General features: G+C 35.5%; 1 protein-coding gene across 4 annotated transcripts in view; it reads left to right on the plus strand.

The window, feature by feature from the left end:
- Positions 1-13,252, plus strand: part of LOC133519599 (glutamate receptor-interacting protein 1) — a 629,013-nt gene that overhangs the window by 590,981 nt on the left and 24,780 nt on the right. For all 4 annotated transcript variants that reach the window (XM_061853622.1, XM_061853624.1, XM_061853623.1 and 1 more), the window contains 2 exons: positions 9,591-9,800; positions 10,925-11,166. In XM_061853622.1, the coding sequence (XP_061709606.1) occupies positions 9,591-9,800; positions 10,925-11,166 (452 nt within the window). The remainder of the gene's footprint in view (positions 1-9,590; positions 9,801-10,924; positions 11,167-13,252) is intronic.

Genomic DNA, 13,252 nt, shown 5'->3' on the forward strand with positions numbered 1-13,252 from the left:
ATCTTTGGTAATAGTGGCAATACACATTTTTTATCTTTATCTTTCATTACATTATTTTCCACATGATTTTTAGTATGATATTGACAGAATGAAAAACTAGGTTTATAGGTTGTCCTTTTTTTTAAGTTTGCAAATTATTTTTCAAAAAACCGTAACCTATAAACCTAGAATATATTATGCTGAAGCGATCGACATCAAAATCAAAGTGATTTAAGATTTAGTTAGTGGAAACCGTTTTCTCCCGAAATGGACTTTCATAGAAAAAATTCCGTTATTTCGTTAGATTCAAAAAGATATTCTTCCCTCTTAAAATAATATTGTTTTGGTGATTGAACGATACTTTCCTGAATGACGGACTCATTAGGCTCCGCCTGATGTCCAAGGGTTTTTAAAGTAATCGCAAAACAGAAGGTAATTATTCAAAAGCTTCCTTTGTTATTCTCGCGCGGTTTTGGCGTGAAAAATAGCCAATATTCATCGCTTTGGTACCAGAATTTATGAATACGCAATTTATGGTAACACCTTGAATACATAATGCTTGCCATATACCAGGTTTTGGTAACAAATGAAACCTTTGAAATTTGTAACCTGGCAATTGGTTTGTTTTCATATTAAACTTTCTCTTTTTTAAGCTGGTTCAAAATATTAACCATGTCACCCATCACACAACAGCAACACGCACCTATTCGAATAATTAATTGAAAATTAGTATAAAACATATTTTTAGCTGTAATTTTTAATTGTTATTGTATTATAAAATCAACTTGTATTAATATTGAATTCATAAATAATAATAATTCATTGAAAATCAAATTTAAAGAAACGACAGTCTTCAACCGTCTTTTTGCCAAAATCGGTATATTTCGACGGCCTGTTCTTCGAAGTAGTGAAGTGGCGCCCCGTATTTGCGCAAAACCAGTCAAGTGGTCAGCGCGGATTAAGATTTTACACGATCGTCGATTTAAGCTTATCTAAGTATGAAAGTATTCTTTCTACTTTGACGTTAGATATGACTTGAATATCAGCCTGTTATCTGACAAGAGGACCTGCTGAATTGCGCATTACCTATATCTATGTCAACCGTCAACCAACACCGACACTTTTAACACTGACAGAAAAGTATCATATCATTATTAAATCATAGAAACGGGACTTATTCGCGTATTGAGTTTTAAATTTACCTCCGACGACCAATAAAAACAAGACCAAGTGCGGGTAGTTCGAAGAACTCGCGCAGCTAAGATGTTGATGTCAACTTTAGCCAGTCTTCTCCGAGACCACGGGGACAACGCTGTTTTCGAAACGTCCCCGTTTCTATAATTTAATAATGTGTAAAAATCGTGAAACTTAAAATGACGGCCCGATTCGAAGAATGATTAAGACACGTTTAAGATTTTGGAAAGAACTTTAAAAGATCGATAACTAAAGGACATGTCAAAATTGAGGTTTATTTCGATTTCGCTGTGATCCCAATAAGATCTATCTACGATATTTCTAACGTCAAAGTGACATTTGTTGCCCGAATTGATCTGCTTCTGTCACTACACTTAAATCGACCGGGATATAAACCGTGATTACCTTTTATATTGTTTTGATTGAGCTCCGGATATTTCGACGCAGTTACATGCAAAACAATCATCATTCGCTTGCCCTTATCCCATTCATTTGGGGTCGGCGCAGCATGTCTTTTTCTTCCATATCTTTCTGTCACCCGTCATCTCATCGTTCACTCGCGTTCGTTTCATGTCATCTCTCACACAATCCATCCACCTTTTCCTAGGTTTTCCTCTCCCGTTCCATCCCTCCACATTCATTCGTAACACCTTTCTCGTCACATGACTTTCATCCCGCCGCATCACATGCCCATACCACGCTAGGCGATTCGCTCTTACTTTATCTATTATGGGTGCAACTTTCAGTTACATGCAAAACAATATAAAAGGTAATCACGGTTTATATCCCGGTCAATTTAAGTGTTAAAACCAACCGTGAATCATTCAAAACTGTTACTGCTTCTGTCAATTATACGACATACAAACGATATCTAAATGAGAACTTATCTAAACGTTATCGTATCTCATTCTTCAAATTGGGCCGTGAGTATCATATCAGTTTCATATTGTAAACAAATCGAATAACTAAAACTCGAATTGCCCTGTATGCAAGTTTGAGATAACAGCCGTAAGCCAGATAATACATGCAACCTTAACGGGCAATGCTGCTTTATGCGACATGCAGTTTCGGCGTAACGACCCGTTTGAACGCGATCCAAACGGGATCGAACACAGAGTCAACGAGCGTGGAATGTTCGTCACAAGAATGTAATGATCTGTTTATACACGCGAAACATGCTAGTGTACCACAACATTACCTAGCATGCTTGGGTTGAAAAACAGTGATGGTCTACCATACAGGAGACCAGGGCTATAGCCCCGAAAATCGAAGTTCATCAATTGCGGGCATTTTTCTCTGTCACTCTAATTCCGTCTTTGTGAGAGTAAAAGAGAAAAATCCCCGCAATTAGCGAATTTCGGTTTTCGCGGTAGGCCCCCTGGAGGCCAATCCATACAAAGATACGATAACGATAAGTTCTGGTTTGATAAGTTCTCATTTAGATATCGTTTGTTTCTTATATAATTGACAGAAGCAACTCGATTCGGGCAACCAATGTCACTTTGAATGACGTTAGAAATATCGTAGATCTTATTGAAATCACAGCAGAATCGAAATAAACGTCAATTTTGACATGTCGTTTAGTTATCGATCTTTTAAAGATCTTCCCAAGATCTTAGACGTGTCTTAATTATTCTTCGAATCGGGCCGTTACGCTGTGACATCAAAATGATATCTAAATGATGTTAGTCGCACGTGCATTTCCGTTGTAATTGTCTTTATATGTACGAGTATTCGACTGAGCGAGACTAATATTTATGTATAATTTTGATGTATTGTTCGTGTCATCCACGATGACGCGATGATTTGCCAAATCTAACCTTTAATAACATGATCTTACGGGTTAAGGCACACGTTTTCGTGAATGACAAGATCAATAACAGTGTAAGTTTGAATTCGCGAGTTGTAAGGTACATTATGATTTTATGATATCTATTTCATATCACTTTGGTATTTTCGCGCATACATTTCGCTCGTACTTCTTAGTACCAAGGTTCGGAAACCGGTTAAATTTCCAAACCGTTATCATGTACTTGGCGCAAAACCTTTTAATTTCGGTTTCACTTGAAAAACCGTTATTTTTAAACCGGTTTTTATGAGAACAGTTCTTGTCTAATTAACCGGTTTACAACAATAAAACCGGTTTCTTCCTATGTCGGTGTCTGTATTTACGTGGCACACCTCCAAGCCGACCGGCCGTTGCGTCACTCGTCAAATAAACCGGTTTTTTTAAGTTTAAACAAAGTTCATATAACGTTCGCTTTCTTATCCACTCACGTGCTTTTGGTAACTGTAGTTACCAGCTGTCACCCTTATTTTATTATAATAATCGAAGTCACTGAAAAATCACTCACGTTAGTGGTTAGAAACGTTCGGAGGAAAACCGAAATAAACCGGTATTTACCGGTATTTTAAAAACCGGTTCCGAGCTGGTTAGTACATGTTTTGGCGCGAAGGGACGTACGGGTGAACTATAGCAACAACACTTGATTTTGAAATCGGAATGTAAATTCGAATTAGTCTCCGGCTGTATCAGCTTTTACACTCACTCGCTTTCAGCTCGTTTCAAGGATTTACCCTTCATACACGTGCCTTGACTTATAAATCTTATAATGCCATGTTATTAAAGCCGCGTCATCCTGGAATACGACCTATAATTAGGTACTTTTCATTTGTAGCAGTACCCTACTATTGTAAATACCCGAGTTGAATACTGCTTCTATTCGTGCATGTTCTGTGACAATACTAGCGTGCAGCCGTAATTTAATGAAGTACAGTCGGCGTAATTGTACTGTCAGGTTACAGTACAGTTGGATTAGAATTAAATGTTCGTCCTTATTATTAACTAAGATGCAGCTTTCCTCTGAGCTTCAACTGCGATGTCGCGATAAAACGTCGGAGGTAATTTTCAAGTTTATTTACCGTATCGTATCTTATTTTAGGATACCAATTTGTTTGAGAATGGCGTGAATTACCATAAGAGAGTATAGGTGCCTAATTCTAAGTATATGTACATATTGTATAAGAATACATTGCTGTACCCGTAAAATGATATCATATCACTAGTTATAACTTGTGTTTTAATATGTGATAATTATAGCAGTAAGTATTAGACGAAATGTAAATATACCCTATGACCATATTAAGAATAATATTATGCATATCGTTGATTAGTTAATATAAAAGTATGCCACATATTACATTATTCCAAATAATAATATATCAAACTAAAGTAGATGAAAAGAATTTGTATAAAATGTAATGCACCCGACTGTACCGCTTCGTGGAACTAGGTTAACTGTACTGATTAGTTAGTCAGCGAGCTAGGCATGCGTTACTTACAATTAATTAGGCACTAAGTTTTATTGATTGCTTGATCAATGCTGCTACATCATGACAAGTGGTAACAACTTATATAATATTTATTTATTTAGCTTTTAATATTTTTGTTACTTTGTAAGGTATTTATCTATGGTCCTTATCTGCCTGAAAATAAAGGATATTCATCTAATTTAATTTATTTTAATAACTTTCTTTGGATTAAACCCACTTTGTACTGAGTGCAACTTCGTGCTTTGCTACTTCAAAAAATAAATGAATTAAAAAAATAGTCCAAATTATAACAGGGATGTTTACGGGCCGTTACGGGGTCAAAGGAGTTTTGGCCAGGATGGGACACTCCGACAACACCGATTGTTGAATGTGTGGTGAAGGGGAAGAGACAGTAATACACCTAATGTGTGAATGTCACGCCCTCTTCAGACAAATTTCTACCACTATGTAAAATACAAAGACATATACACCGTGGGCCAATTAAACCCGACAGATTTCAAAAGTGTATTCTTGACCGCATTTAGAGACTAAAATGTCATACAATGTTTTCTGAAATCGGTCTTGTTTTAGAGATAATGACAATTTCTGTGAAAATTTGTTTCTTTTATAACTTAGTCAAAAACGCCTTTTTAGCTGTGACGCTGCCAGTATGTGACTTGGTTTAGACATACCTACTGACAGATATTAAAGTTTTAAAGTAAACTCGCAATTTTCGTCTGTAAATAAATAAAAAACTTTACTTATTCGTTGTAATGATTTTTTTTCACCAAGGTGTAAAAATAAATAACGTGTCGTGTGCAGAAAACGCAAAAGGAAATTTTTTTTTCGGCCAAAAAAAAAATTGGCGTATTTGGCCAAAACTCATATTTTTTGCTCCTTATGACCTTAGAAATGCGTGGTTAAAATCTGTCGGGTTTAATTGGCCCACGGTGTATATAGACATGTTTCGCCAAGATATTTTTATACTCGTATATTTTATATTGTTAAATCAAATTACTACTGACCAGTCACTTCACTCCACAGATTTCTTCTAAATATTGGTTTTCACTAACTCGTTATGTTCCAATGTTTGGATTTTATTGATATTTTCCAGAACTTCTAGTTTATCCGTTTCTTTACACACTTGTTCTGTTCATGAGATTCAGGTATTAATAAATTCACGTACTTAATTAAAGTTATAGGCAAATGTTAGAACTAGTACTTAAAGTATTAAAATAGTAATAGAGCACCAACCTACTAAATCGTTTACGACTTGTAAAAATGGCAGTTTTTCGTTATACAATGCTTCACGTCAACTGCGCACATTGTCGTAATTATTTATGAGCTTAAATAATAGTTTGCGGACCCCACTCGGTATAGTCATTATTAATATTATTTAAAATAAACCCCTTAAGAGGCTGTCAATACCTAAAGCGCGCACACTGTCTATTTGTATCGGAGTAAATGAGATAGCACTGTCGCATGTTACTGGGCCTGGGCAAGGGAATAATAAGAAAATTATTTAAATAAAAAAAAATGGATTATTAGTGTAATATTTTACTCAACAGCGGTTTAGATATAAATGTTTTAAAATTGTGATTTTAATTGCAGACCCATAAGTCAAAACAATAAAGACATAGAACCGTTTAATTGTGATTTTAAGACCAATCTTTGCAATTATTTTCTATCGAGCCGATTTCGTTCAATCATGTATCGAGTACAACCACGGTCTTTGAAATATAATTAATATGAACATATATTTTTCTTACTTGACTAAAACAAATAGTCTTTCTTAAAAAACTGTTTAAGTAACATCAATTTCAAGGACATTGTGTGTTGACAGCCTCTTAAAAACCGCGAAGAATTTGAATGAATGACATAAATTGACAACAGCCTTTAGGTTTTTTTTAAATCATAGACTAAAAAAAAAAAGAAAAAAAAAAATAAAAAAAAAAGAAAAAATAAGGAAAAATCTGTCAACAATATTTTGGCTAGCCAGACTCTATCGTTTGCACAGGTATTTATTTGTTAAAAAAATATTAGAGGTCCCAACCAATTAAAACCCTTGTAAATATAAATATTAATAAATAAATAAAGGTTTTATGATGTTTTTTTGGAGAAAATGAAAAAAAAAACATTGTAAAAACACCATGAGATACCTAATCAAATCAGACCTCATTGAACAGATTCTAGAACCTATTTTATCTAACAAATAACTAGCCACTTCTCGTTGATTAATCAAATGACACTTTATGATACGTTGATAAAGACATTTATGACATACAATTTTGATATGACAGAAAGTGTTAAAGACCTTTGTCAGTTAATGCACAGGTGATTATTTTTTAGATAAGTAGGTTTATGTTTTATTTTTTTATTCGGTATATTAAAACAAAAAAATGATACCTATGAATAGTTTTCTTAACTTCTATTAAAAGTTAATGTACAGTACCATCTCTTAAAATATCGGTAACTAATTTGTTAGCACCTTTTAACCTCCTTATTCCCAGAGGCCTTTATAAATAACAAATTCCAAACATTATTTTTAACTTTTACTAAACAAGACCATGGTTCCAAATTCAAAAACAAAACATCGCTTCTGGGATCCAGGAGGATATGACACAAGCTTTTTATTTGAGTCTTCGATATCTTAACCTTTGGCTACACCTTCGATTTGTCCCAGGTAAAAATAAAGTAATCAACATCATAAATAAATAAATAAATAAATATAAATAAATATTATAGGACATCATTACACAAATTGACTAAGTCCCACAGTAAGCTCAATAAGGCTTGTGTTGAGGGTACTTAGAGAACGATATATATAATATATAAATATTTATAAATACTTAAATACATAGAAAACACCCATGACTCAGGAACAAATATCCATGCTCATCACACAAATAAATGCCCTTACCAGGATTTGAACCCGGGACCATCAGCTTCGTAGGCAGGGTCACTACCCACTAGGCCAAACCGGTCGTCAAAATATACTTATTTATTTATAATAACAATATACATAATGGATATATGCAGAGGATTACTATAACTAGCTTATATCTAAATTATACCTTTGAGGCATTGTGCCGTCGAGATACATATATTCTATACATATATTCTAGCTGATGTCAGCTTCAATACTCTCTTTCTCACTTTAATACACGCGCGGAAAAACTAAGTAAGCTTAATAGGCCCTAACCTTTTGCCATATACTTAAACATTTTGCCATCCACAACAAAATAGCGGGATCTCTCACTCACCCAGTAACACGACTATAAAACAGAGTACTACCTTCATAAAAGTGTAGAAGTGGATCGTAAAATATGAAATGGCACTTTCCTTTGAAAGCTCATTTAGATGATAGTGATATTAGCTAGCGTAAAGCATAATTCGGAATATTTTACGGCTTTTAGCAACTTACATTGTTGATGTAATCATTGACGGTGACATTGTAAGTTAATACTATTTCTGGTCGTTAGGCAAAGTTAGGCCGTTAACATATGTAATGATTTTAGCATTAAGACTCCATATAAACTAATTATAGCGTATCCTATTGTAAGCACAAAGTTTAAGAGCAATCTAGCTAGTCGTTTTAAATTGAGAGCGTAACTACGTTTGTATGGAGAACCGAGCTTACTGGCCCTTAAGCTACAGTCGGACCGCGCTTATTTTGGGGAGATTTTTTTTATCGTAGTTTTTTTTGAGATATTGATAAAAGTTGATAAGTTTAAAAGCTCCTCATGTTTAGTGGCAAACATACCAAATCCCAAAAAAAAGAAAAAGTGATATTTAATTTAAATGATACTTTTCAATTTTTTGGATAAAAAGAGTAAATTCGAGCTTCAAATTCTGTTTCCCCATATTATCCTGAACTTTTGTAACACTGCAATTTAGTTGTGGTTCAGCAAAATAGTAAACATCAAATTTTGAGATCCACTAGCCCACGTACAATCCATTATTTATATGCAAGTTGGGTTCATTTATTGCTGAATTAATGGTTATTTTATCGGATCGGAAATTGGGTTCCATTTAGAACTAATAGCTGATATTGTTGACGTTGGTAACAATCAAACTGATTTGTGACCCACCATGGAACATTTTCACAGTAAAGCTTAACAAATTAAAATTCGAACAAAATTGTCTCGGGCGAGTGTCACTAGCCTATTGCTAACTGAGCTCCCGAGACTTTATTCAAGGACAGCGAATATTTCCACCATACGCGCCTTAGGGACCCGTCTAGCGACATCTACCGTAAGAGTATTATACTTCTTACACGGCTACTGGAGTTACAGGTCATATTTGAAAGCAATATACTAAATTACGAGTTATTTTAACTAAGCAGGAGCGTCTGCAAAGGGTGCCATGTTTTCACATTAAGTAATACAGTAATTTAACTTTTTAAATCAATGTAATACAAATGACGTAGTAAATGTGAAAAGGTTTCACAGAGGGTATTAATCAAGTTGTTCGATATTACATTTAGCAGCAATAAAAGTGGGTCACATTGTATAAATATATAATTAACCAAACTTACTTATAGCGATAACATTACTGTTGCTTATTATCATAAATGGAAACTCAATTTACACTTTAAATATTATCTCATGAATCAAAAAATAAAAACGTTTCGTTTCTTAGTGCAATCGATTCAATTCTTTGTACTTTTTTATTTTACTCTTACTTTCGGTCTACAAGTTTTAATACCTAATAGTATTTTTTGACATTAAGGAAAAATTAAATATTCAATAAGGTGCAAGTCACCTCACCCTTTTATGTTGAATGTTTACATCGCGACGTACGAAAAGTCTAATTCTCAACAATTTTCGGCTAATATTATAACCGGAGCAACCGGAACTCTTTTTTCAACTCCTTCTGCTTGTAATACATACAGCGACACTCGTGACATCTAGTATCTAGTAGCGGTACTGATAAATCTGATACTTGACGCTAGATGTCGACTACGAAAATTAGTTTTTGTAAGAAAACTGATGTATGGAGTGAGCACTATGGCTCTGCATACCATAGTAATATAATTTAATTATGGAATAACTTATGATATTGCCATTACAAAATCTTAACAGAATCTGTCTGATTGTCCACAGGTCGTTCCGAGCCCGGCATCGTCCCGTCCATAGTCGGATTCGCCAAAGACTCAGTCGCTCACGAATCGGACCGACTGGCTCCTGGCGATCGAATCTGCAGCGTGAATGGGATCTCCACGGCTCGGCTTACCAATGAAGAGGTGCTTCGGTTACTCGATAATGTGGAGGAGCGAGCGTCGCTGGAGGTGGAATACTATATGCCTAATTATGGTAAGTGTTCTGAATGGTGTATGTATGGGGCCCTAATACTTTTCAGCTCAGACCAACCTCACTTACTCTGGAAACGGCTTTCGTCTTGGGTTTTACGGCAGTGGATGCTTATAAGCTAAAAATATGTAAGGTTCTAGAAATAAAAGTGTGGGTGAAAAAAAATAGATCGCCGACCCTGGGCTCTGAAGCAATAGCTGAGAATTAACCGGGATAGACGCTAAGATGAGAGAAAGGTAGGTAAAATCACTCTTGTTGCTTTTGCAAAAGACTCAGTTTTGCTTGAGCCCGCTGACTATTTTTGTATGGTTAATAATCCACTACTTACCAATGAGGAGGTGCTTCGGTTACTCGATAATGTGGAGGAAAGAGCGTCGTTGGAGGTGGAATACTATGCATTCTAAAATTACTCTTGTTGCTTTTGAAAAGGACTCAGTTTTGTTTGGGCCCCCTGACTATGTAATGACAATGATTCACTGGTCGATTAACCAATAAGGGGGATTTGCGGTTGCTCGATAATGTGGAGGAACGAGCGTTTTGTTGAATAATATTTGCCCAATTATGGTAAATATTCTAAATACGCACGGAAGTGTGAGTAGGACTCATTTTGGATTGGACTAGTTTAGGTGACAGTATCATCAGCAGAAAGGGTATACTCACAGCTCGATTTACAAATAAAGGTGTGTATCCTAAAAGGATATATTTTGCTTTATCTGGTGCCGCAGATATGGCCATCTTCCACCCGGTGAACGTAAATGTAAGCGATTGTCAATTTGTCATAGAAGACATACGATCCTATAATAGCAATTACGTTTTTTCTAAAGACTCTCTTTTACTGATTTCCATGACGGATAACACTTTTAATGTTGGAAATGGTTATTCAATACATGATACTAACTCCTGTTCAAATTCATCTTTCGATTGTTTCTGACGATCGCTTTAGCTGGAAGGATGTATGCAAGTTTGGTGTCTAATGATATTTTCTGTAATTTAATTGGGCCCCGTGCAATTATACCCTCACTGCAACTACTTTCCAACTGTTCCTTGCAATCCTGACTAGATCGCCGGTTCACCATTTTTGCTGTAGGTTTGCGAATTTTATAATACTTAATATTTTTTATCCACAGCATCACAAAACTCGCTATACATCACGACAAAGCTAGCAGAGGTACCGATGGAGAAAATCAATGGCTCTCTCGGTATAACCATCCGAGGAGGTCTACCTGAGAACTCTGGGAGCGCAGACCTGGTGCTGAACAGCCGGTCTTTGGACGCGCAGCCGCTGGTTGTGACGCACGTGCGGCCGGGAGGTGCCGCGTATAATACGTCCAGGGTCAAGCCAGGCGATCGGCTGCTCAAAGTGGACCACGTAAGTTTTCTCATCTTGTGAATGTCAATATCTGCTTCAGCGAGAGGTTGCTTGTTACTGTCGATCACAGATAGCAATTCATGTATTACTTCCAATAGGCTACATGTCAGCAACACAACGGGTTTTCCGCTCACTCGTGGAAAAGCATCGCGTTTTTGCCTATGCAAATATATGTATATCAAAAACAGGTCACAGCTTTCATCTTGGGCTGAAAGTCGTGGATAATTTTATCAGGGTAGAAAACTGCTCAATGTCGACCATGTGAGTACGAGGTGATTTCTATCTATCTGCCTATTGTAAGAGCTGGTGCTAAGCAGGTCTTTAGACGCGCAGCCGCTGGTTGTGACACATGTCCGGCCAGGCGATGCCGTGTACAGCACGTTCAAGGTCAAGCCGGGAGAATGGCTGCTAAAGGTCGACCATGTAAGTATGAGCGGACGATAATAGTTGAAAGAGGGAAAATGTACTTTCTTAAAATGTCGCAAACACCTTTTCTCTTTCTCCTCGCCCCCGGAAAAGGCCCTTTCTTAAAATGTTGCAAACGACGCGAAATTATTCAGTTATTTACACAAAATTAAAAAGCAAAGCAACTGGCAGATGGTGTCTAAGCCAAATAACACACAAGAGAGTCTATAGTGCTCTAATGAATCGAATATACAGAGAATTCCTTAGGGATTGATGCCATCTAAGGCCGGAAACCAAACCGATATTCCAATATGCCTCAGGCAATGTCTATTAATTCTACTAAGCGGTGTTACAGTTCAAGTGTATTAATCAATACTCAGACAGCAAGGACCTAAAATAACGGCACATCTTAATACTAAAAATAATATTTACAATAGGAGCAGGAAGGTTTGATTGTTCGCTTATTAACTTAGAGAAAACTTACTATCTAAATATCTGCTACGAATTTGTAGGTACTGAAAATATTTAAATCAATCAAATAAATATTTGAGTTTCTTTGAGTTACCTAAAACTGCTGATTTCTACTGCGGTTACTCTATTTTTCACACGTTTTCCGAACATAATAAAAAAATTATAGTTTAAAAAACACTAGCAAAATACGCTTTTTATGGTGTAGATTGCATGGTGGTTTGTTATAACCTTGAAACCTGATCGTGGTCAAAGTCCATTACGTGACCTTTCTCACAAGTGCAAACACGACTGTGATACGATATTCCATCATGGAATGCCAGTGCCTATCTTCCGGCTTCATCATCAGACCTTGAAACCTATTCGTAGTCAAAGTTCATTACAAGACTTTTCTAACAAATCCAAACACCGCTATGATACGATGTTCCATCATGAAGTTCCAGTTCATATCTTCCGGCTCCATCATCAGATCATTTCGACAGTACCATATTATTATATTGTAATCAAAACTATATACAGCTGCCAATTTTCATGACGCTACGATCCTTGGAAGATGGTTAAATTAGTTACCTTAGATTCCATTACATAGTTATATACAGGTAGACCTAATAAAAGCGGGTTAAAAAGCTTATATTTCCGGCAGTCAATGTACATAGTGCATACAAAGTAAATTAAACCTAAGTTGACACTGTATTAATTAATTGTAATAATTGGAAAATAATAATGATACGTTATTTTAATATGACTTCAAAAATAAAAGCCTACAATTAAACAATTATTAAACATTCTTAATATTTTTCATATCTCGTCTAAAATTCAAATAAACATATTTTAGATGTAGTTGAAATATTAATTGCAGTAGCTTATATTTCATTTAACATCCATAATTGCTACAACCAAACTTATGAAACATGAATTTCAATTATTTTACTAAACAACAGTAATTATACAACGAGATTAAATTTTCAACTGTAAATTATTTGATAATTTTAGGTAAATATTGAATTTGTTCATTATAATGTTATAATTACTTTACGAAGATTGAATTTCGCAATTTGGCAGCTTTTTAGCCGTGCTTTAATAGGGCAGGCACTATTTAGATGTCATATTTTATAACCAGCTTCTGCTTCCGATTTGAGATGGCTGAACTGCTCTATATTATTAAGGGTTAGCTTAAGCTAAACATTTAACCTTTTTCCTTGATTAAGGAACA

The sequence above is a fragment of the Cydia pomonella genome, chromosome 7 (genome assembly GCF_033807575.1).
Source record: "Cydia pomonella isolate Wapato2018A chromosome 7, ilCydPomo1, whole genome shotgun sequence".
NCBI lineage: Eukaryota > Metazoa > Arthropoda > Insecta > Lepidoptera > Tortricidae > Cydia > Cydia pomonella.